This window comes from Pipistrellus kuhlii, unplaced genomic scaffold (genome assembly GCF_014108245.1).
Source record: "Pipistrellus kuhlii isolate mPipKuh1 unplaced genomic scaffold, mPipKuh1.p scaffold_m20_p_15, whole genome shotgun sequence".
Taxonomy (NCBI): domain Eukaryota; kingdom Metazoa; phylum Chordata; class Mammalia; order Chiroptera; family Vespertilionidae; genus Pipistrellus; species Pipistrellus kuhlii.
The window spans coordinates 44,961,286-44,985,503 of record NW_023425460.1 but is presented as its reverse complement, the minus strand read 5'-3'; the positions used below and the strand labels follow the sequence as shown (position 1 = coordinate 44,985,503).

General features: G+C 59.6%; 1 protein-coding gene and 1 long non-coding RNA gene across 19 annotated transcripts in view; one reads left to right on the top strand and one right to left on the bottom strand.

Moving 5' to 3' along the window:
- The first annotated feature begins 2,143 nt into the window (after nt 1–2,143).
- Nucleotides 2,144–19,021, top strand: LOC123652407. Its single transcript, XR_006741743.1, has 2 exons — nt 2,144–4,080; nt 18,020–19,021. It is a non-coding gene; the product is annotated as an uncharacterized LOC123652407 (long non-coding RNA).
- Nucleotides 19,022–19,622: 601 nt separating this feature from the next.
- Nucleotides 19,623–24,218, bottom strand: part of EBF3 (EBF transcription factor 3) — a 112,169-nt gene continuing 107,573 nt past the window's right edge. For 2 of the 18 annotated variants that reach the window (XM_036439303.2, XM_036439304.2), the window contains exons 14-17: nt 23,187–23,375; nt 22,625–22,822; nt 21,614–21,726; nt 19,623–20,644 (exon numbers count right to left, since the gene is read on the bottom strand). In XM_036439303.2, the coding sequence (XP_036295196.1) occupies nt 20,627–20,644; nt 21,614–21,726; nt 22,625–22,822; nt 23,187–23,375 (518 nt within the window). In that variant the 3' untranslated portion in view covers nt 19,623–20,626. The remainder of the gene's footprint in view (nt 20,645–21,613; nt 21,727–22,624; nt 22,823–23,186; nt 23,376–24,218) is intronic. The other 16 variants (XM_036439306.2, XM_036439308.2, XM_036439305.2 and 13 more) reach the window with 12 other exon arrangements.

Below are 24,218 nucleotides of genomic sequence, written 5' to 3'. Positions count from 1 at the left end.
CCAGCCTTGCCGGGAAGCCTGCCGCCTCATCCCGCGTCGGTCTCATCCCCGCGCCCCTGCGTTTTACATAATTAGGTAAGTCTCTTAATGTCGCCGTGTCTTGTTAGAGAAGGTACTAATCCTTAGAGCTAGCAGGACTAACTAATTAGTGTAAAACACCGGAATATAAGAAATTCAGATGTGGAGTGTAATTGGCCAGTCCTCCCGGCGCTGGCACGTCGGCAGCATCGCCAGCAGAACCCCGGGCACGTCCGAGGTGGCTGCATGAGGGAGTGGGCCATCCTGCAGGCCAGGCTGCTGGGCGGGTATCCTGGCACCTTTGCCTGAGGAAGTGGCCTGGGACAGAGATGAGGGACCTGGCGGGCTGCCCCGGACCTGGGAGGGGCCCCAGGGAAACGGTGTGGGCGGAGGTGGCCTGGTCATCACTGGGTCAGCACCTGCAGGCCGGTCTGGGCAGGGCCGGTGAGGTGTGGCGATGGGACGGCCGGCCCGCCCGGCTGTGTGAGCCTCCGCTTCCTCTGGGAGGGAGCTCAGGGGTGGCTCGTCCCTCCTCCAGAGGCGAACAGACCCAGCTCGCGGCAGTTCCGACCATCCGGTGACAAAGGACAGCTGTGAACTTGCTGTCGGTGGGCACGGCTCAGGAGAGATGCCCGGCCCATCTCCGGGCCTCTGGGCACCACGGGGACGGGATCCCCCGGCGCCTGGGAAACAAGGACGAACGTGCTGGTTGGGGCTCGCTTCCGACGGGCTCGGAGGTGTCAGCAAATCATTAATCTCTCTCTAACCCGCGGCGGCAGTGTTTACGTTTAAGATGAAGACGATGACTATCTGAAGAGCCCCTGGAAGCTCGCCTCGCGACGGGAGAAACAGCCGCCGCCCGCAGGCCGAGTCCTGGGCCAGGAACAGCCCGAGCCCGGGCGCGGGGAGCGGGGCGCGTGGTCGGCCACGGACAGCCAGCAGCTGGGTGGCCTCCGCTTCGGAAAAACATGGCCTGCGCGTGCGCTTGGTGGCTGAGCTTTCCACCTTAGACACCCCAACTCCCGGAAGCCGCCCCTGAAAAGAGCTGTCTTCAGCTTCTGAAAAGATGAGCGTGTTCCCGACAGCACAGCAGAGCTCCAGGGCCCAGGGGTGGGCAGAGCCCGCTCACCTCGCACCGGCCTGGGCCCCCTCACGGCCCCGCCTCCAGCGCTCCGCAGCCCGAGTCAGCCTTCTGGGATGGTTGATGGTCTCATCCGGTCGCTGGGTCCCTGCTCCCCAGACGGGGTGCCCTCAGCTCTGCCGTGAAAACTTCTGCCTCCTGGGCCTCTCCAGAAAGCATTTCAGTAAGTACCTGGCATTGCCAACAAAACCCAGCCTCTCCATCCTTTGTCCAAACGCCCAGCCCTCACGCACCCTAACGGCATTCCCCTGGGGGGGGGGGGCAGTGTTGTGCCCCAAGTCTCTCAGCGGTTAAGTCTGGAGGCCTAGCTGAGCCCTGGCCGTCTGCTCAGGGTCTGTGCTGAGCCCTGGGACTGATGCCGGTCCTCATTGTTCTAGAATCAAGTCTAGAACAGCCCTCTCATGGCCGTGTGCGCTTAGAACTGGCTCTGCTTGATGTTCCGGGACGTTGAAGGGCTATGGCTATGAGATAGTGAGATGCACGTCAGTCTGTGTGCACGGGGACTGTGGACACCCGTGGTGTTTCCCTGGAGCATGGACAGCCCTCAGCTCCTGACCAGCCTTCCTCCCCGCCCCACTCCCAGGCACACACCCCCCAACCAGGAGCCATGGGCACAAGCACGGCACTGCCAGCGGGAGCAGCGCCTTCCGTCCCAGCATGCATCTGGAAGACAGCGCTCCAGCCACAGGTGGGGGTGGGTAGCGTGGCGGAGCGTGGCGCAGCGACCACGGTGAGTAGGCTCTGTGCCCTAGCACCAGTGGGTTCAGACGGGCAGGCAGAGTCAGTTGCAGGAAATTGCCTAGAGCAGTGGTCGGCAAACTGCGGCTCTGTTGACCAATGAGTTTGCCGACCACTGACCTAAGACTCTCGATTCCAGTAATTACAGGCTGTTGTCATCCCTTGTGATGAAGCCCCTATCCCAGTGGTCGGCAAACTCAGTCCAACACAGGGGCAAACGGAGGCTCGAGAGCCACAGTTTGCCGGCCACTGGCATAGGGAATGCAGCACTCATTTTATAAAGCTCTCGAGCCTGGAGGAGGCATATCGCTTTAAATAAAGGTGCACGTATGTACAGCCCCACATAGGCCGAGGGGGCAGAGGACGGAGAACAGCCCATCACAGAAACCTTGGGTGGCCAGCTCCCCGCCATGCACTGGTGCCCCCAGTCCTCTGCAGGGCTGTTCCACGGCTCCACCTTCTCAGCTGCCCTTCCTCGCACGGCCTGGTCTCCCCGCAGTCTGAGTGAGGACAACCCGGCACTGGGAGGGTTGCATGAAGGGGGCACAGGCCAGCTCCGCTCACTCGCTGGTATTTGCTCTGGAAATTATAGATGAAGTCTTTGCTGACTCAGGCTGTTGTGTGTTGGGATGGTGTTCTCTTTCACAGAGGAATAAGGGTGAGTTTCTCAGCACGCTAGGAAATACAAGGATCAGTAGCCGGAACCCTCCGCCTGTGATTGGCCTCTGTGTTTCTGAGTGTGAAGGCTCCGGGTGGGGCCCGGCTCCGGGACCCGGTGCTGGAGGATTCCTCCGGAAGCCAGTCCGCCACTGAGCCTGGGGCTGGCTTCTCAGTGAGAATGAAGTCCCAGGAGCAGGGACGGCACCCACGCTGCTATGAAGCTGCCTCCTGGTGATAAGTCCGGGATGGACGGTTTCCAGACCGCTTTCCTCCTGCTCTGCCCAGGTTAAATGCGGCCCCGGAAGGAGGCGTCCTTGAAGACAAAAACAAAAGAACGAGCTGCGGGAGGACAGAGCGTCCCGCATCCTCCCCCCGCGGCCAGGGCCGGCGGGAGGCACCGGCAGCTGGCAGCCCGCCGCCCCGGGTGCTCGCTCCGTGCCTCCCCCGCGGTTTCTAACCAACCGGGTCCCCATCACACGCGTCATCGTCAGAAAACAAGCGGAGAAACAAGGGTTCGTCATGCAGTGCCAGGAAGTCCATTCTGCCGACCTCCGACCTCGCCGCCGACACTTGGCTATTGATTCTCCATACAGAGCGGCGGCGTGGCCCCAGGCGCGGGGTCAGCGGGCCCCAGGCCCCCCCTCATCCGGCGGCCCCCCGGGTCCTTGAGCATTAAGACCGCAAATGTCCACAGTTAACGGCGTGTCACAGGCAGCGGGCGGACATGCCAATTTCCTAATGAAGCCGGGCTATTGGCAAACACAGCAGCCCCGGTAGATGGCAGGGGGCCCCTTCCATGCATTCCCGGCACCTCCGTGCCCCGAAAGACCCGGTGACATGACTGCCGCAGGGCCAGGCCTCAGGGAGGGGCCCCACGCCCCGCCAGACAAACACACACCAGTGCGGAGCGGGAGCCGCCGTGGGGCTGGCGGCGGAGGAGGCCTCCGAGATAGTCCTGCCCCTGGAGCGCGAGGAGAGAATATTCTGAATAAAAGCAGTGGCTCCGATGCCCACGTTCTCCCCCAAAACAAGGGGCCTGGGGATGGCCCGCTCCCCGCGCAGGAGAATCGCTGTTATCGCTGTCAGTGGTGAAGGCAGAAGGTGCCCCGTGGGTCCGCCCCCGCGTGGCTGCCTCCACTCATCGGCCGTGACGTGCAAACCGGGGGGGCTCACCCCCGATGCTCCCCAGCCCCTCCAACACCCCAGCCTCCCGGTCCGCTCCTACGGTCCCTCGCCACCCCCTCCCAGTAATAAATTACGGCTGCCATCTTGTATTGATTATTGAAAATGTTATGTCCGTGGAAAGAAAATGCCATTGCTTTAAATATCAACATTACCGGGGATGTTAACGTTATTCTTTTTATTTATTTATTTTTTTTTTTACAGAGACGTGTGTGATAAAAATGTTGAAGCGATGGGAAGGAGCTGGTGGTGGGGGAGCGGAATGATTAAATAACCAAAAAAAAATTTTTTTTAAATCAATGCTTCCTTCGGCCTGGCCAGACGCACGTTTCTTGGCTCAGGTGAGTCGCTTAAAGTCAGACACGCCTCGTGCTGCCGGACTTTTTACAGGGACGGAGAAATGTATAATGAAACCCAACAAGGAAGCTGGAAAAACAGCCAAATTGGAGCGGCAGAGTGGTTAATGGGATCATTAGCCAGGGCGCGGGATCCTTTTGGACACCGCGGGCCTGTGCGGCCGTCCTCGGAGCAGATTGCGGGAACAGGCTGACAGTTAGCAGCTAGCTCAGCAGTGCTGGGTGCAAACTGCCATCGTCCTGTGGATTTACAGCTGCCACTTCTGCTACTTCAATTAGTTCTATGGCACACAGATGTTACCTAAATGTTGCTGCTAATGATACTGCAATAAGCGTAAGATTCATGCCATATTTGGAGGCACGTAAATTTCTCAAGTGGCACAATTAAAGTGGAAATATTAGGTGGGGAGAACTTGGCAGTCTCTCCGACTTGGAAGGCGCACCCGCTATGCAATAATGGGTCAAAAATTCATTCAAGTTTTACTGCTGTTCCGAGTTTTAAAAGACTTTTCACAGTTGAATGCAAAGTAGTAAAAAGCGGGGTATTAGGAAATGAGAATGCCGCTCTGTTATTCAGACATGACTTTTAATTTCAAATTGAAATCACATGCTCGCTGCTCCGGCCCCGGCCACAGGGAGAGGGTGCGGGCGGAAGGGGAGAAAGCCGGGGGGGATGGGGGGGGGGGAATGAATTCATTGCCGGGGGTGGGACAAAGGCAGAGCCACTCAGGGCTTTGGGAAGCACCACAGCACCTCACCCCCAGGGGGGTGGCACCAGACACGGCAGAAGCCACGTCCCCAGGCAGGTGGCTCTGCGTTCCACCTCTGACATACTCTGACCAGGACGGGGAAACGCACTGGGACCTGCACACCCACACACACACACACACACACACACCTGTGCACACTCACACATGCATATCTTTTCACACGCGCACACACAGGAACATTTGTGCACATGCATGTGTACACATAAACATGCACGCACACACACGCAGCCTCTCCCTCTTCACACATGCACGCACACGGGTGGGGAAGGAGGAGCCGAGTGGGACTTCCCGTCTCGCCGTGGCGGGGACAGTCTCCCCCTCGTTTGTAGTCCTTTGTCAGCCACGCAGCCCCCTGCCTGTCGCCACGTTCCCTCCGCCATGAGCAGCCTGTGCTCGGAGAAGAGCCCCCGCCGGATGTCAGATCTGCCTTTGATTTGCTCCCACACCGACTTGAAAGGCCGCCGTTCTGCGGGGGGACCGGCGCCCAGCAGGCCTGTTTCCCGAGTCTGTGCGGGCCCACCCCCACCCCAGCTCCACTCACTGATGCACACTGTCCAGGGAGGGGTCAGTGGCACTGGGGACAGGCTCCTCCTGCCCCCCTCCCCCGCCCCAGTGGAACTCACAGCCACACTGCGCCCCAGGCCACCACCGGCCCTGCCGGGCCTCCTGTCTGCAGTGGGCACTGCAAACGGTGCTGGCTTGTAGGTATTTGCCAAATATTCATACAGAACATTCTGCAAAACCTTCCCTGGGCAGGCCCAGGCCCCTGGGTCAGCCCTCATACATCCCTCAGCATCTCTCGGTCGGCCCTGCCCTCCAGCTCCCCGCCCTCCCTGCCCAGCATGCCGAGGCCCCGCCGCTCGGAGAGTTTGCGGCGGATTGTACAGATGTCAGTGTTCTCTTCTGAAGCAGGAGGACAATGAGTTCCCGCTGACCTCGGTACAATGCACCTCGCCGGAGCACAATATGTATTTTGCGCTGGCAGGGAAAAGCCGACATGTAATTGAGAGAGAGAGAAATGTCACTATCACATTTTTGTTGACACGGCACTCCGCGTGGAGGGGAGCCGGGCCCAGGGGGCGGGGGCGCCGGTGGGCGGGCGAGCGCCAGGCCCTGGTAATTTAGCGGGGCGGAGGCCAGGGACATTAATCTGCTCAGATCTCCCAACCACCGGGCTGCCCGGCAGTGAGGGGCCACAGGCAGGAGTGCGTGTGTGTCCCGTTCCCACGGCCCTGCGCCGCCGGGCCCGGCTCCCGGCTGGGGACCCGGTTAGGGTCCCCCATGATGCTAATGTGTGCTGTGTGCTGCCTGCGCACTGTGCTTGCTGCACCCCCATATCTTTGATTCACCCCCGGCTCTCCACGAAGGCGCGCCCAGCAGCACTGAGAGCCCTGATTTGCCGCCATCAATCAAGTGGCCACGCAGTTGGCACCTGGTGGACGGACTTGATTTTAAGCATAAAAATATCCTGCTCTCTGTGGCCTCTTCCTTCTCTGTTCCCAGTGCCTGTCGGGGGGTGGGGGGTGGGGGTGGCTGGACACCGGAGAGCCGGCCTGTTTCCGGGGACAGCTGGCCGCACCAGAGCCACCCCTCGGTCAGTCTGTTCTCGGGGACCCCGGAGGTGAGCGGCTGGCGTTCTCGGGGTCCTCAGGTTTGAAAGTGAAAGTGGCCTTTTGACCAAAGTCTCCATCTCCAGAGAATTGAACTGGATCCTTTCAAAGGGACCGCCAGTGCACACTGTCCAACAACTGCTCTCTTATCACCAGCGGATCAGCTTATTCCTCCAACAGGGATCAGCTTGTTCGCCCTGGACCGGGCACTGTTCTGGGACCTCGGGGTGACACTGGGGCAGGACAGTTGGTGCCCCTGCCCCCGTGGGGTTTGCGTTCCAAGGGAGCAGGCTGTGAAGAAAAGGACCATCAGTGATCAGATCACAGAAACCCTGGGAAGATGGATCCGGAAGTTTCTCATCCAGTGTCTTGCAAGTCTGAGGGGGGGGATGCAGATTCTGGAAGCAGAGTGCTTGGGGTAGATGATGAGACTGACCTTCTGGAAAGGTGCCCTTGACCTCCAGAATGAAGGACCAGCCCCTGCCGTCCATGCAAGGTCTGCATCTACCCTCATGGAGTTGCTCATCCGGATTCAGTCAGGAGACTTGGAGGACTGGATATCATTTGGCTTGAATGTTGTTATTTTCGAGAATTGGACAAGAGTGTGGGACCTGCCTGTGTTGTCTCCGCAGAAAGTCACTAAGCTGGTGCATGAGGAAGTCACCCAGGTTTCAGGCCCGATTAATTGTTCTGTCTATATTAGGGTACCGTTACCCTAGCAATGGCTGGTGGGTGGCCTCAGCTGGGAGAGCCCGCCCGGTGGGGCAGAGGGCAGGCACGGAGCGTCCCTGTCAGGAGCCGCAGGGAGCCTTGCATCCTGTGGTCCAGAAGATGGGCGCCGCCTGCAGGTCTCTAGTTCACGGAAGTCTGGGCGGCTCGGCCATCTGTCCACCACTGCCCCGCCCCCTCTCCTTCCTGCTCCCCTGCCCCGGCATCTCCCTCTGACACTGCTGGTCCTGCCTTGCACCCATCCCTTCATTTCTTTCTTTTTTTTATTCTTTGAAGTATTACAAATAGTGGTACATACGTTTCCTTTTGTTCCCCCATTGCCCCCCCCCCCCCGGCCTCTCCTACCCCCAGTACATGCCCTCACCTGCCTCCCCTCTCCCCCCCCACCGCAGTGTCATCCATTGGTTATGTTTATATGCATACATTCAAAACCTTTGGTTGATCTCTTACAGCCCCCTCCCCCAACCTCCCCTGCCTTCCCGCTGTAGTTTGGCAATCTGTTCAATGCTTCTTTGCCTCTGTATCTATTTTTCCCTCATTTCTTTTCTTTAAAAAATAATTTCTGTCCCCAACCCTGCCCCTCTCAGCCCTGTGCTAGGCTGGAGCCGCCTCTCTGTAGTCACTCACTGTAGATGACCAGATTCCAGGCTGTATCATCTGAGAAGACCAATGATGCCAAATGTAGCCATTTCTCCCAATCATCTTTAAAATACCATTTATCAAATATAGCATTTGATACAGCATTTGATATGCCTCCTTTCAACATTTTCTACATTTAATTAGACTTGTCTTGAGAAAATACATGAGTTTTCCCAGGGATTTCCACTATAACCGGAAAACTGGTTGCACCTAAAAATCTAAGAAGAGGAAGGCTTTTGGGAAAGAGTTAAGTTAGTGGTCAGGCATCATGAATGGGAGAACAAGGAACCCCAAAACCACTGTGGGCATTTTGTTAATTCTGAGCTGCTCGCCCTCACTATCCTTTCTCATTCTGCTCTATCTTTCTCTTCCCTCCTGAGAATAGAGCAGTTTTCCCAATGCAATGATAACAGTACTGCCATTGTAATGCTACTAAGACATTATCTTCCTGTCTCCTTTCTGGCTTCAGTTACATTTAAGTTACATGGAGTGAAAATTTGAATAAATCAGATTTTATGACCACCGAAACCGGTGTAGCTCAGTGAATAAAGTAGATTTTAGATATTAATAACCTTTATATTTAATCCTGACAAAGACATTACCAGAAAAATACTCTAAACCAATATCTTTTATGAACATAGATGCAACAAAATCTTTCACAAAACACTAGTAAAGAAAACCAGTGATCAAGTGGGTTTACCCCAGGAATGCAAGGTTGGTTTAGTGTTCAGAAACCAAACCATATAACCTGCCTCTTAACAGAATACACAATGGAAACCATCTCAATAGATAATGGAAACCATCTCAATAGATGCAAAAGAAAGCATTTTAAAAACTCAACAGTTGTTCATTAAAACAACTCTCAGCAAACTAGGAATAAAAAGGCAGTTTTTCAACCCAGTGAAAGGCCCACAATTTACAAACACTTAACGTTGAAATGTTTCTCCCCTAAGACGAGCCAGGCAGTGTCTGCTCTCACCATTCTATTCAGCATGCACCTGATAGGACAGCCATTCAGCCAAGCAAGTAAAACAATTCATGAAGATGCTGGGCTAGAAAGGTGGCTTGACTGTGTGCATAGAAAACCCTAATGAGTCCACAAGGAAAGACAGGATACCCAACAAAGTGAGCCTAGCCAGGCCAATATGCAAAAAAACAAACAAACAGAAAACCAGTGGATTTCTTTATATAGTCACAAAGCAAACGGAAGTGGAAAACTCAAAAGAAGTACTATTTATAATTGAATCCAAAAGCAAAATAGATTTAGAAATAGATCTAATGCGTGATGACCAAGCTCTCTATACTGAGAACTATGAAATATCTCTTAGAGAAATTAAAGAAGACCAGACTGAGTGGAGAGATATGCAATGTTCATGGATTGGAAAATAAATGCCGTTAATGTGTGAACTCTCTATAAATTCGTCTAGAATTCCAAAGCACTTCTGATCACAATCCCCACAAGATTGAATAAAATTTGGCAAGACTTTTGAAACTCCGTGGAAATGCAAAGAATCTAGAGGAGCCAAAACAAGCCTAGAGAGGACAAAGCTGGAAGGCCTTCGTGGTTGTATTCATAACAGCCTGATATTGGAAATGACCCAAATGGCACCCGGCAGAGGACCGGATAAACAATCTGTGGGATGCTCACACAATGAAATACTACTCAGCAATCAGAAGCAATGACTGTCTGTGCAGCGATGTGTGTGGCTCTCTCAGACATGCTGGGTGAAGAGGCACTCACTCCGAAATTCCGTTCACATGAGGTTCAGGAAGATGCGGAATTTCTCTGCGGTGAAGAGCATTCTGAAGGCCGGTCGCCTGGAGAGGTGTGAGGGTCATCCAGGAAGTAGCATGAGGGAACTTTCTGGATGATGAAAAAATCCACGTCTTGATGGGGGTGTGGGTTAAGGGAGCGTATCTTTTACTCATCGGGGGCTGCAGGCTGGGCAGCTGCTCTTAGTAGGTCCGAGTTCCTCTCCATCAGCCTCGGGGAGCCAGGCCTGCCGGGAGCTCCGGGTGCGGTTAGGGGTTCCACTGCCCTTGCTGACGTCACGCCACAGCTCCATTGGGAAGGACGTGGGACTGGCGTGCACGGCGGATGCCCACACGGGCTCCCAGCCCGGCCTGCAGGAGGCGGAGGCGAGGGAGCAGTCTGCACCGGGACCAGGCCTGCTGACGGGCGCCCGGACTGGGAGCGGCTCACCTTCAGGCCTCCTGTTCCCGTTGTCTTTGCGGACTTGTGTGCGGCTTTAATTATTTTTGAGGACCGATCAGACTCATTTCAGAAAAGAATTAGCTCAGGAGTAGGCACGGGCCCCCCAGAGAGCGCTTTCGGCTCCTCCTCTCCAGCCAGCGGCTGCTTTATCATTTTTGCCACGAGTCCTGCTGTGTCTCTTGATTAATGCGATTCAGGACTTTGTCCGGGGAAGCCGAGGGCCTCCGCCCTTTGCGGCCCTGCTGCTGACATGCTCGAGAATGCACGTGTGCAGACACGGCCCCCACGCTGGGAGCCGTGGGGACGGTCCACACCAGCCCCGAACCCACCCCTCCTGGACGCAGCCCCTCTGGGGGGAGCAGCCCGCCTCCCTCCGGGGCCAGCAAGGACTGAAGACCCAGGGAGACCAGACAAGGGCCTGAGGCCTGTGAGAGGCTGGGGCCCAGCCACGGGATCTCCCGGAAATCCTGGCGTTCCCCGGGCGGACGACCTGGTGGGACAGTGGGAGGGGTGTCCCTCTGCACCCCCAGGTGGTTTCGTGCTCGTGGACACAGATGTTCCCGGCTTCCGGCTGCCGCTGTCACCTCCTTGTTCTCGCTTCTGTGGGCGGGTGTCGGCGTTTCTGTGGGGGTGCACGTACCTCCGTGGGCACCTTCGTTCTCCCGAAGCAGTGGCCGTGCCGTTGTGCACCCCGCCAGCAGTCTCTGCAGCCTTCCGGGCTGCCTTTCTCATTTTACCCCGAGGGGGTGTGGGGTGAAATTGGGGGGGGGGGGGTATTTTGCGTTTCCCGGGTGACGCGTGGGCTTGCACACTGTTCCGGGGGGCCTGGCTGTGTTTACATCTTCTCGGATTTGGGGCTGTTCGCTCCGTGTGCATGCGTCCTCCCATCGTTTCGATGGTGAGCTGTCGGCGTTCATTCCCAGAAGCCGTGGCTGTGTCGGCCGCCCGGGCTGGGAGCACGTGGCCCCGCCTCTTCTCTGAGCGCTGAGTGTCTCCCTCAGCGGCAGGGGATTTATGGGGGGTTAAGCAGCTTCGGGGTCTTCGGGAAGAGGTTTAAGGGCTGAGCTCCTAGGATAACTTCTAGAAGCAGAAGGAACAAGGGTCTGTAGGAGCTGCCGGTGCTGCCGCCCAAGTCGTGTGGCTGTGGCGTGCCCTGGGGGCCTCCACCACCGCCATCTGTGCTGCAGCTTTTCGGTTTGATAGCATTTCAGATTTTAAAAGGGCCACCAGGACAAGGCGGAGAGTTCCCGTGTGCCCCTGCCCCCGCTCCCTGTGGCACTGACATCGTAGGTAACGGTGGGCCAGGTAGAAACACCAAGACAGCGGCCGCGGTAAACACTGCTAACTGAGCCACAGGCTTCGTTCGGATCTCAGCGGCTTTTCCACGATGTCCTTGTTCTTTTCCGGAATCCAGTCCCCGAGGTCACACACGTTTAGTTGTCAGATCCCGTCTGGGACCATTTCTCCTCGGGAGAGCTCCGGGGCCCTGGTCAGCGCAGGCCGGGCGGAGTGTCCCTGCTCCTGTGTACAAGGGCCTTTCCTGGTTCCTCTCTCTCCTGCTGTTACCGATGCCGGCGGCGGTGAGAAGACAGCTGTTTCCGGAGGCTGCTCCGCTCCCCTGGGCTTCCCGGGGCCCCGCCGGGCTCTGCCGGTGCCCGGGGCTCCGTGGGGAGCAGTCCTGGGTCAGAGCCATGGACTTCGAACGTCCGTCTTGGTCAAGGTCGCTCTTAATTGAATGGGTGACGAGCTCCTCGGCTTTCTTGCTCATCAGCCGTTCTGGGGTGCAGCCCAGCCAGGAATTAGTCCTCAGAGCACCCAGGATTCCGTGGGCCTCACAGACATTCACATGCCCCCAGGGGGCGCTGCCTGCATTGGGAGTCTGTGAGCCAAGCAGCTGGTGGCCAAAAGGGGCTCCTCCAGAGAGCTGGGCACCTCTGCCATCCCCACACCCACACCGGGCAGCCAGGGCCGAACGAACCCCTTCTGCTCGGGGGGCACCGTCAGGGTGACGCCCACGCTGGAGGGCGAGACCGGGTCTCCCTCTGCCTGCGGGTTCTTCTAGTCCAGCTGTGAGGTCCTGGGATTTCCTTCCAGAATGTCACTGTCAGGAGAGACAGAGGCTGCGAGGACGTTCCAGGTGACATGAGACCTGGCAGCTAGCTGGCCGCCTGCTCAGGGCTGGGCCCCGGGTCCCAGGGGAGAGGCTGGGAGGACAGTACCGGGCCAGTGGACGTGACAGGAGCTGGGGGAGCTCACACCGAGTGTCGGGATGGGAAGCGGGCTGCGTACTGTTCCGTCAGGGACACGCACACGCAGGCCGGGGGTCCAGGAGGGGGCTGGCGCTGGCCGCCGGCCGCCAGGCTGGGCAGAGCGATCGGGGTTCTCTGTGCTGTTTATTGTCTGCTGACTTCTCTGCGAACTTGCAGTGTTCCAGGAAGCAGGCTGTTAGGAATGGTTTTGTGTTGGGGGGCCGGGCCTGGTGGCACCACAGCTGTGTGTGGGGCTGGGCGGGCGCCGGCAGCGGGGAGGGCAGCGTGTGGGCCTCCCTGGCCAGCGGAGTGCGCTGCTGAGCGGAGGGGCACAGGGTCTTCCTTCGGTGTCTGGGTGGGGGCACCTGTTGTCTCTCCCCATGTGCTCGCAGCGCTGGATGCCCGTACGCAGGCCTCCTTCTCCTGGTTGGGCCACTTCCATTTGCTTTCAGGCATTTCCAATCAGCGCTGCCCAGGGATCAATGCGTGCTCATCGCCGCCGCGGTCAGAGCAGGCGCAGTCCTCCCGGGCGGCTCGGCTCCGTCTCCCTGCGGAGGCCCCGCCAGGCCTCCCGCGGTGGTCAATGCCCCCCTCATCGATGTGCCCATGAGGAGCAGGCAGGCGCCTCGCGTCCTGTCTCCGAGATCCGTGTCCTTCCCTGGCTGACCGGTGTCCCAACGAGAGGGCCCTGCAGTCTCGGGGGCAGGGCCGCGTCACGGGGATGCCAGCCTGTCACCTCAAGCCCTCAATGCCCCTCTTCTCTGTGTGGGCACCCCCTGGTTGTGAGGGAGAGCAGTGGTCACATGACCCCGGCTGGTTGTGAGGGAGGACAATGGTCACGTGACCCCGGCTGGTTGTGAGGGAGGACAGTGATCACCTGACCCCGGCTGGTTGAGAGGGAGGACAGTGGTCACCTGACCGGCTGGTTGTGAGGGAGGACAGCGGTCACATGACCCCGGCTGGTTGTGAGGGAGGACAATGGCCATGTGACCCCAGCTGGTTGTGAGGGAGGACAGCGGTCACATGACCCCGGCGGGTTCTGAGGGAGAACAGTGGTCACCTGACCGGCTGGTTGTGAGGGAGGACAGTGGTCACGTGACCCCGGCTGGTTGTGAGGGAAGACAGCGGTCACCTGACCCCCAGAGCTCAGAGAGGCATCAGTCCACGCACCCCCGGGTGTGGAAACAAGAATAGTCTTCGCACGTGGGCAGTGCCTCACGGCTCACACAGATCCTGGTTCTTCTCAGAAGCTCAGTGACCCCAGGGGAGGGCAGACGGCGCATCTCCTCCAGGGCCCCACCAGCACCCAGGGTCCCGCTGCCCCGGGAGGTATGGACAGGGTGCTCCTCATTCAAAGCCCTTCTCTTCCTACCTTCACTCCAGGTGGCAGCAAAGGGTGGTGCCCTTCCTCCTCCAGGGACACCCTGAGCTGGACAGTGTCCAGGGAGGCCTCTGGCGGGTTCCTTGGCACATCACGTCTAAGGTGGCAGAGGCCAGTGGCTGCACTCACTGGAGACAAAGGAGCCAGCCCTGCCCCTGAGTAAGGCCGGCCCTGGCGGCAGCAGATGCTGCCTGCCCGCTTGACCTCCGACCTCCGGCTTCGCGCGCGCGAGCAGGCCCGGTGCGGCTTCGGGGGACCGCTGTGGGACACTATTGACGAGCCTTTATAAATATTTAATCGTCACAGTAAAATCACGGGCCACGAGAGCCATTAGGAGCCGACACTAAACAGGCTTTCTCTGCTGGTTGTGGGGGCAGAGGCTCTGCGGGCGGGTCCGAGGGCTCAGGCCGGCGGCCAGCGTGCCCAGGGCGGTGCTGAGGGCAGTGGCGCCCGCTGCCCAGAGGCCGGGATCTCCCGCGGCCTGTCAGGCTTTCCAGTCTCTGTGAGCACCGGCGGCTCACAAAGCAGAATGGATGGCTTATTTACGTCCGCTGCCATTAGGACCGAGCGGCGAATTCAGCCCAGGATGAAAAGCTTAAATCTTGATTTTCCCTTCCCCTCTCAAAAGGAATGGACGCCTTGCATTGTAAATTACCCGGCCTTGTCCTCGGGCTGGTGTGGACATTGCATAATCTTAAATATTGATTCTTGTTAGACTAAAAAAAAAAGAGAGTCCCAGCACGGGCTCCATGGTCTGCATCCAGGAGACCGCCTCCGCCGTAGCTCACGCCGAGGCTGCTGACAGCAGATCCGTTCTGATTAGAGAAGTTTCTAGAGACACAGCCCCACCGGATCACCTGCCCCATCGCAGCAGCACGGGCCCCTCCCGCCCGGAGCTCCGGGCCAGAGCAGGCACAGGGACCCGGGGCCTCCCGCCCTTCTCACCGCCCCCTCAGCCCCCAGGCGGGCTCGGAGCCGGCCACCTGAGCCGGGGGGCGGCCTGTGTCCTCCTAGCATGGCTGGGGGAGTCCCAGGAAGCGTGGCTCTGGTTCCGTCCCGGCAGTCTGTATCGAATTCCCCAAGGAAGGTCTCTGAGACCTGCCTCAGCGCACAGGCCCAGGTGCACCTGGCACTTCCCTGCACCGCCTGGTCCTTCCCACCCTGACCTCGGCTGCTCATCCCCTCTCTGGACTGCGGTTTGTCACGTGAGAGAGGGGCCCAGCTCAGCTCCGTGTGGCTCCGTGGCACTCCGGGGGCTCCGTGGCACTCCGGGGGCTCTGTGGGCCTGGCACAGAGCAGATTCAGGGCGCGCGCACAAACCCCGACGTACACAGACCCCGACTGAGCGTCCTCTGCCTGTCGGGGGGCCCTGGCTGAGCCTGGACGTCAGCCAGATCCGCCAAGGACGGCGGTTCCCCCTGGGCGGGGCCTCGGCTGGAACGGGAGCCGAACGGCACCCACTCTGTCGTGGGTTCACTTTCCCAGAACCACCGGGAGGGGGGGCAGAGTCAGCACGGGTCCGAGCATGCAGGGGTCAGGAGCCGCCCGCCAGGGCCCTGTGCACGCCACTCCTGGGAAACCCGCGGCCCCACACTGGGAAATGACAAACGACCAGAAAATCAATTTGTAATCTGATTGGAGGTTTTTGATTTCCTCTGATGAGTTTAAATTTCATTAAAAGCAACCTTATTCCCACATAAAAGGAGCCCTTGAAGGGTAACGCGGGGGATTGTCTCACGGCGTCGGCGTCGGCGGCCCTTTGTGTGATTTACTCGCGGCGTTAATTGTGAGGGCCAGCCCCGCTCCCGCAGCTGCGGCCTTATCGGCGGGATCGCGGGAGTGCCCGCACAAGGGCGCGCATTCAGAGGCCGCTCCTGGGCGCATCGACACCTCAGTTATCAACAACTCTTGTTATCACCTGCGGGGAGGGGCTCTCGGCCGGGGCGGGGGCGGGGGTGGGGGGTCTCCAAACGGCCCCCTCCGCCCGGCCGCCTTCTCTTAATTGTGTGTCTTCTCTGCAGAGGCCGGTCAGCGCGGCCTCTTGTCTTGATGAGAAATTGACGTTTTCCGCGGCCTCACGGGCGCGGGGCGCGGCGATAAGGCTGGAGAGGCTGGAGAGGTTTCGGAGGGGCCCCTCTCCCCGCACACCCCCCCCTCCCCCCGCCGCCGCTCCCCGTGACCTGCCTGATGAGTATGGATCGCGTGAGGTCTTTTTCAGCATGTGAACTCTAAGAGGTGCGGAGTGACACCACCCCTATAGACAAAAGGTAACCTTGCCCTTTGAATATATCGATTCTTTATTAACTGGGCTGTTTAATGCAATGAAATGAGGCATTAGATGGAAGCCCATTTCGAGTGCTTTGAATAATCTTTAAGAGCTTTGAAAGACCTTAAAAGGCGGCCTGACAATAGCCGGCACCGGCGCCGAGAAGTGCCGAGAAAGGGCACTTCTCGCTTCTGATTCGAAACACAAACACACGGCCACTTCTCTCTCCCCGGACGCAGGGCCCTGGCCCCCGGCCCAGGCTGGTCCCTGCCCCCGGCCCAGGCTGGGTCCCTGCCCCCCCCCCCCCCACGCCCCCGCCCAGGCCGGTCCCTGCCCCCGGCCCAGGCTGGTCCCTGCCCCTGGCCCAGGCTGGTCCCTGCCCCCGGCCCAGGCTGGGTCCCTGCCCCCCCCCCCCACGCCCCGGCCCAGGCTGGTCCTGCCCAGGCGCAGAGAGGCAGGTGAACTGAGTCCCCAGCCCCCGCCCACCCCCATCCTCCCCACACCCCGCATCTTGGGACGGAGCCTGGGGGAGGGGAGTGGGCAGGGCAGCTTTGTGCCCCGGGCCCCTTTCGTCGCCTTCGCTTTAAGGCGGAAACAAACGCAGTGAAAGGAGCTGGCCTGGCACTGGCAGGAGGCGGCGGCGGCACAGGTTTCTTTATGTTTTGAGTAATTGTTTCCTGTTTTGCTCAGCAGAACAAGTAATTAAGCAGACATTTGTGAGCACTAATTTGGATCACACGTATGTGTATGTGTGAGAGCTGCGAGCCAAAACACGCAGAACCGCCTCTCATTGAGGAGGAGGTGGAAAAGCGCAGAATAAAACGGAACGGGGCGCTGAGAGCTCGCAGGGGCTGGAATCGGTGTGTAAATGAGGACCTCAGGAGCTCTCCTTACTGTCAGCACCTTTGGCTACACCCACGTGCAGCCCGCCGTGGCTGGGCAGCGGCGGGGGCGGGGGCCGGGGCTGGGGCGGGGGCCGGGGCGGGGGCCGGGGCTGGGGCGGGGGCAGCGGCCGGTGCAGGGGCCGGTCCAGTGGCCGGTCCAGGGAGGTAGCCGGGGCAGTGGCCGGGCGGGGGCCAGGGCGGGGGCCAGGGCGGGGGCCAGGGCAGGGGCCAGGGCGGGGCCGGGGCGGGGCCGGGGCAGTGGCCGGTGCGGTGGCCGGCCCAGTGGCCGGTCCAGGGAGGTAGCCGGGGCGGGGGCCAGGGCGGGGCCAGGGCAGTGGCCGGTGGGGTGGCCGGTCCAGTGGCCGGTCCAGGGAGGTAGCCGGGGCAATGGCCGGGGGGGGGGGCCAGGGCGAGGGCCGGGGCAGGGGCCGGGTCCAGGGAGGTAGCCGGGGCAGCGGCGGGGGCGGGGGCGGGGCAGTGGCCGGTCCAGGGAGGTAGCCGGGGCAATGGCCGGGGCGGGGGCCGGGGCGGGGGCCGGGGCGGGGGCCGGTCCAGGGAGGTAGCCGGGGCAGTGGCCCGGGCCTGTCACGGCCATGGCGTCGGCGGTGGCACCACACCTTCACGTCAGACCTCACACCAGACCTCGCCTGGCACCTGTATCTGGCGCCCTGCCGTCTGCCCACCCTGCGCCCCACTCTCAGCCCCGCCCCACCCTCTCCTAAAGCCGATCCTTGCTCCGGAGCCCGTGACGGGGACGCCAGGGGCATTTGCTCCGCCGGCCAAACCCCGCGGCTCAGCAGCAGAGGGGGCCGGGGAGCGGTGGCCGTGGGGCACGTCCCTCAGGGCCGCTGGCCGGATGTGTGCGTGAGGCATACGGGCGGGACGAGAGCCTCCAAGTGGCCCACAGCCTCTCTCTCTGCAGGCGGGTCCCTTTGCAGGTTCTTCCGTGAACCCGCCGTGTCGGCCGCGACGAGGCTCCGGACCCCCGGGAACGCAGAGGACACCCCCAGAGTCAGCTGCATGTGTGTGTCCAGGCGGGCGTCTCAATAACCGCAACACACAAAATCACCCGAAGTGGAATCCACAGACGAGAAATACTTTAATTAAATATTGTGTAAAATGAACATTTTTATACAGTTAAATATCTGAAAAAATGTACAGATAAAACCATCTCGTTGCAGGGTCTCTAACAGGAACATCTACCGGGGGCGGAGCACTCGACGGGAGACAGGAAAGCGAGGAGGGCGCTGCTGGCTGACGGACCTAACGCACACGCCGAGGGCAGGGGAGGCCCGGCCGGCGCCCCCCAAACCCTGACGGAAACCAGTCACTTCCCAGGCTCCTCCACGAGGCCCAGCCTCCCGCCACCACAGCCCCTGGACCCGCCGACGGCTGGGGCTTGTTCACCTCGCCCCTGGAACGGACGCTTTGGAAGTGGTGCGCTTTGTTTTTTGTCGTGTTTACAAAGCCCCTCCTGTCTGTGTGAGCGTGACTCCTGCTGCCGTTTGCAGAATGTCTGCCCGCGGACGCTGAGCGCCCGGGGAGGAAGCGCGGGCCCGTCGGGCGGGTCTCGCCACGGGTTTGGCACTCGCACGCGCAGGATGGGAAGGTCATTCCAGTTTACAAAGTACAGACGCGCTGCAGCGCCCGGCCACCCCAGAAATGCTCCACAAGGAAACGGGCCGTTGTGCGCGCCCCCCCCCCCCAAAACCTCTGGGACCCGAGGGGAGCGTGGGGGAGGGGGGGCGGCAGGAGGCAGCAGGATCGGCTGCAGTGAGGGACCCGGCAGGCACCAGGTTTGTGCTTGAGTGTTTGCGTGTGTGCATGTGACTGTGTGTGTGTATGTGGGGGGGGGGGTGAGAGACGGGGTGTGTGTGTGTGTGTGTGTGTGTGTGTGTGTGAGTGTGAGTGTGTGTATGTGTGTGTTACACTGTGCGTTTCCAGATGAGATCGGGCTAGCCGTGGTGGTGCATGCCTGCGGTCAAACAGCACAAGGGGTCTTTAAATGAGTCCACTTTTAAGGCATCAGAGAAGTCCATGTGGCAGACAGTTTAATTAAAACATCAGAAGTAAATTTTATTTTAAACTTTAGGCCTCTGAATTTTTCCAGTAAACACAGTTCAGCTATGTGGCAAAAGTCATGGGTGGCAGCTAAAATGACTTTTTTTTTTTTACATTCTACCCAAAAAAATTATAATTATAATAAAATAAGGTCACAGCCCCGAGCGGAGTCCGCTCTGCACGGCCGTCCCACATGCACAGACTACTAGGACTTGTCACAGCCGGTGGCACCGTTGTGTTTTGACTATACAACAGACTTTTTTTTTTTCCTCAAAAGTATTTGTTCAGATAACTTAAAAATAATATAAAAATAAACAATGAATTTGAATTTTCCTCAAAATAAAAAAAAGGATGGAAAAGTCTAAATAATAGCAAATTACTTTGTTAAGTACAAATGAAACGCAAGGACATGGATGCATTTTAACGAAACAGACGAGAGAGACGGTCTTGGCCTCATGCCCTTCCCAGCGTCGCAAACGCCGGGCCATGACCCAGCATCAATGCGGACAGAGGGAAAAAAGGAAAAAAGATGGCGGGGAAAGCAATGTACAAAATTCCAACGATAAATACAATATTTATAATTGATATGTTACAAAACAACGTCCCTTCGCAACTGCAAGTGTTCATGGGAAAAGTGTCGGATGAGACCGTTTCATTCCTTATAGGATGCATAAAGAATAAAACTTGGCGGGGGGTGTTTTGTTGTTGTTTTTTTGTTTTCCCCTCTCTAAATAGTTAAGTGGATCTGAAAAAAATTCAAGACAAGTGTATAAATATTTAGCTACAACTTTGGCAAAATCACAAAAGTCTACAATTTTATAACCACATACAAAACACATTAGGGGGAGAAGGATCTAGAAGTCAAAAGGACAAGTTCTGGTACAAGAAACAGGGACCTCACAGTAGCCTAAGAATGCAATCGTATACAGTACTAGCAAAAGTGGAAAAATGTCGCAGATCACGCTTGCTTAACAGGAAGTTCTAGCAGTGGGAGAAGAGTTTAACCAACAGACAGTAGCATTTTTTTTTCCTCTGTCAGTGTGCTTGTTGAAGGCAAGAGAATTCAATATCAAAGTTACGATTTCTAACTACAATAAGTTACAAAGTTTCATTTCATTAAGATGAAGGTAAGCAATGGTAAGCCCGCCCTCCCTCCCCTGCCACCCCCAGTCCGAATCGCAGTGTCCTCCGCTCCCTTCCAGGTCGATGGCTGGCGCCTCCGTTGGCCCCCTTGGTTCACCACAGAAAAATATTTCACATTATAGAGATACACAACCATTGTGAATCTAAGGATGAGGACAGAAAAATGTCCGCAGGCATTTTTCATCAGTGTGTGTCATGAGCATCAAAATGGTGCATTCACAAAGTTTCTCCCAACACAAAGCAAGTACGAGACACAGCCAAGACGGAGTCGGAAACTCTATACAAAATAGGCGTCGCTTTTGTCCTCCTGGCTCTCCGGGGCCGCGGCGGGCGGGGCCAGGAGGAGAGTTCTGTCCGGAAAATGGAATTGTCCGTGAAGAAGTGGGCCGCTCTGCATGTCGCTCCTTAAACGGTTTAAATAGAATCTTTAAACAACGGCTCTCGTGGCATGTCGACTGCTGCTGACGTACTTGAAGATACGGTCTCCACCAGCGTGTCTCAGTACGCTAAACGCGTCCCCTGCAGTCCGTCCCGGGGTGCTGGGTGCTGCGGAAGGGAAACAGAGGTCCCTCACATCGGCGGGACTACCAGCCCAGACATAGCTGCAAGAGAGGGAGCACAGGGTTACCGGGGCGGGGCGGGGCGGGGGCGGGCGGGCCGGCCTCCTCTCTGCATTCCTCCTCCGTGACCTTGGGTCTGCACAGCTCTCCGTTAGCCAGCCTGGGGCTTGGCTAAGGTGTGGGGGGGGCCTACGTCCGGGGCTGGGGTACACCTGGGACAGACCCTGCTCACGTGCTCCTGTGGAAGGAGGGTCCCTGGCTTTTCCGTGTGGGAAGGCTGTGCCACACGCACCACAGTGGCTTGTGGGTAGCAGATGGAGGCCCTGACTCCCCAGAGGCCACCTCTGTGGACAGCACGGACCAGCCTGCTCTCTCTCTCCCGAGGGGAAGCCTGGCCACGCCTCGGTTTCCCCTCTGCTGACCGCCGGGCATCGTAATGGTGAGTCGTGGGCCCCCGACATCAAAGCCACGGCACTGCCAGGGGCCCCGGAGAGACGCAGGCCCCAGCCTGGCCTCGGGGGGGCCCCTCTGCCTCCCCTCGGAAGGAGAGGGAAGACGCCCAGGGCAGCGGGCGCCTCTGGCGGACTCCTGACACGGGTGTCATGTTGGAATCTTTTAACTTCCGTGTTGTTTAATTTTTGTCAGCACGACGGTTCCCGTTAATTTATGTACCACATATTAATACATTTGTTCATGTAGTGATGCGAGCTTCAATTTCCCAGCTCATTAATTCCAACAATATTAATTTATCTCCGACTCACCGTTACAACTTTATGGCTTGGAGGCCCCGTGTGTGTGTGTGTGTGTGCGTGTGTGTGTGTGTGTGTGTGTGCGTGCGCGTGCGCGTGCGCGTGCACGTACACGGGGCTCATGTGACACCCCCTTTCCAGGGGCCCGGCGCCGTGGGCGGGGGCGGGCGGAGGCCCCGGCCGTGCGGCCGTGCTGGGGCCTGGGCGTCCCACTCACGCACGGATGGGTGTGGTGAAGACAACGATTTCAAATCACTGATACCTTTCCAGGTCCTTTTTTGAGCATTAGTTCATCAAAGTGAAATATGCCACCGACTTCACAAAAGGGCCAGTTAGTCTTCTCCACGGGGACGTCCTCGGCACCCAGCAGAGAGCCTGGCACATATAGGCGCTCAGTAAATACTGGTGGAAGGGGCTCGTGTGTCTAAAGGAGCTACTGGATTTGGTTCACCGGGAGGAGCAGAGACCAAAGGTGTCTGAAAGAGGCCAGAGGGTGGCCCTGAACCTCTGCGCCCGGGGTCTCGGGACACCCCGGAGCCATGGGCAAGCGGGCGCCCACGTGGCCCCGCCTGCCACACGCGGCACAGGCCGCCGCCCGGGGACCCAGCCCGAGGCGGGCGCGGGGGGCGCTGAGCGTGTCCCAGCTGTGAGCAGCTGTGCGGGCGGCGCCTCCCTCTGCCCTCGGGGCCAGCCCTTCTCCTGGAGTCTTTGGAGGACAGCCCGAGTCACGGCTCCGCCTGCCCGGCCCAGCCCCACTGCCCTCCGTGAGGACGGCCCGGCCGCTGGGGCTCTGGCCCTGAGGTGGGCTCTGCAGGCGGCACGCCGACGCTGCGCCGGGCCCTGGGGCCACTCCGCTGCCTCCGAGTGAGGAGCTGTGGCCCGGGAGCTCCCGGCGGGGCCTGCAGGCCCTGCGCAGAGAGGACTGAGTGCAGCCCTGCCTCCCCACGGCACCGCACTGCCCCGGGAGGGCACAGGCTGTGTCTGGGAGGCTACAGGATCGGGGTGTCATCTCTGAGAATGGGGCAGGGGAAGGGTGCCTCCAGGGGGACTTCAGGGAGCATGCAATGGTGAGGGCGCTGCCAGGGCTCCAAGAACGAGCCTGAGGAAGGGCCGGAGCGCCCGCCGCCGGGGCCACACCGGGCACCGGGCTCCACCCCTGGCCTCGTGCCCGGCCTGCCCCCCGGAGGCCTCGGGGACAGTCCCACCAGGCCTCCCGGAGCCCGCCCACCCCCCTCCCCCGGCCCCCGCTCAGCCAGGCGCGCCCCGCCCTCACCTTGCAGTCCGTTCCCGTTGGCGCTGGTGCAGGAGGGAGGAGGAGAGGCTTGGGGCCGGACCACGGGCGCAAAGGCGCTCTTTTGTTTCACTGCGGAGATGACATTGGCAGGTGAGAATGAGAAAATGCCGTGGGCACTGCTACAGTTTGAAGGGAGGGTGACCGAAGAGGCTGCCATGGTGGGGCTGGACGGCACTACTGCAACAAAGCAAACACGGTCAGGACGCGCGGCGCCGTGCGGACGCGACACAGAGCCCGCGGGCCGGGCGCCGGGACAGCGGGCCGGGCACAGGCAAGCGCCGTGTCGGACCCGGGTCCAATGGGGCGGCCCCGCGCCGTTCCGATCGGGTCTGGGCCTGGGTTTGGGGTGCCAGTGCGACCGCACGGGGGGGCCCCCCCGATCGAGGTCCACGTCCTGTCGCCAGGGGGGCGCCCAGCCTCCACAGCCACCCTTCCTCGGTCCAGCAGCGCACACCACAGAACATCCACGCAACGCACACACCGGAGGACTCGGAGTGGAAATGAATGCGGGCGATGACGTGTGACAAAAACAGACACTTACTGCCGTAGGGAGAGTTAGCGGAGGAGCCATTAAGAAATCCAGGCGAGCCAGGGACCCCTAGATTGGCCATGGCGCCACTTCCATATCCATTCATGCTAGTGCTCACTGTGTTGTAATTGGACTGCTGGGGAGTACTGCTGGGGACGTAGCCTCGCGGGGACACGCTGCTGGTATTGCGACTGTAGCCGACTGTCAAAACCCCCCCGCCCCCCGGCCAAAAATAACGTTATTATCAGGGAGAGACATTGCGGGGGTTGGGGGGGTCCCCCGCAGATCTGTATCATACAGTAAACATTTCTCATCGACCTCCTGCGGCGCCTGTGCCCCTGCCTGCGCTCCTACCGTGTGTGCGGCAGCCAGGCCCGAGCTGTTTGCCCACTGGCCCGGCGGCCTGGAGCACGCACGCCTCCATCTCCCCGTCAGCCGCGTCCGGGTCTGGCCAGAAGCAACTACCAGCAGCTCAGACTCCGGGGCGGGCCCCTCAAATGCCGTGGCTGACGAGGGGCGCTTGTCTGAGGCCATACGCCCCGGAAAAGGCGGTGGGGGGGTCACTCTTCCAGCTGCGGTTTCTGTGAGTGTGTGGGGCTCCCTCCCGCCATGGTGCGTGCAGAGGGGCAGCACAGCGGAGCCAAGGCAGAACTGCCTGCAGGATGTGTGAGAGGGGGCCGGACGTGGGCCTTGAGAGCCGGCTCTGACTGCAGGGGCCACTCCCCGCTGCCCGGCCCGGGGTGGGGTGGGGGCACCGTGGGGAGCAGGCACTTCTGTGTGTCTGTGCGTTACGGACCCAGAAGCACATCCGAGGAGGGCCCCGCCGGTGGGCTGACCCATCCCAGCCACCCTGCGGCTCACCCTGGACCGTCAGGAAAGCCAAGTGGCTTACGGATAAACTCAAGGAAGCTTCAAGCAAATAGCACGCCCCGAGTGTGAGCTGGCACGGCTGCTGCATGGGTGCCGGGGCCTCGGTTCCCTGGACGGTGCTGTGCCAGGGACCGGGGATAGGCCGGCCGCAGCCGAGCCTCACCACCCCCCGTC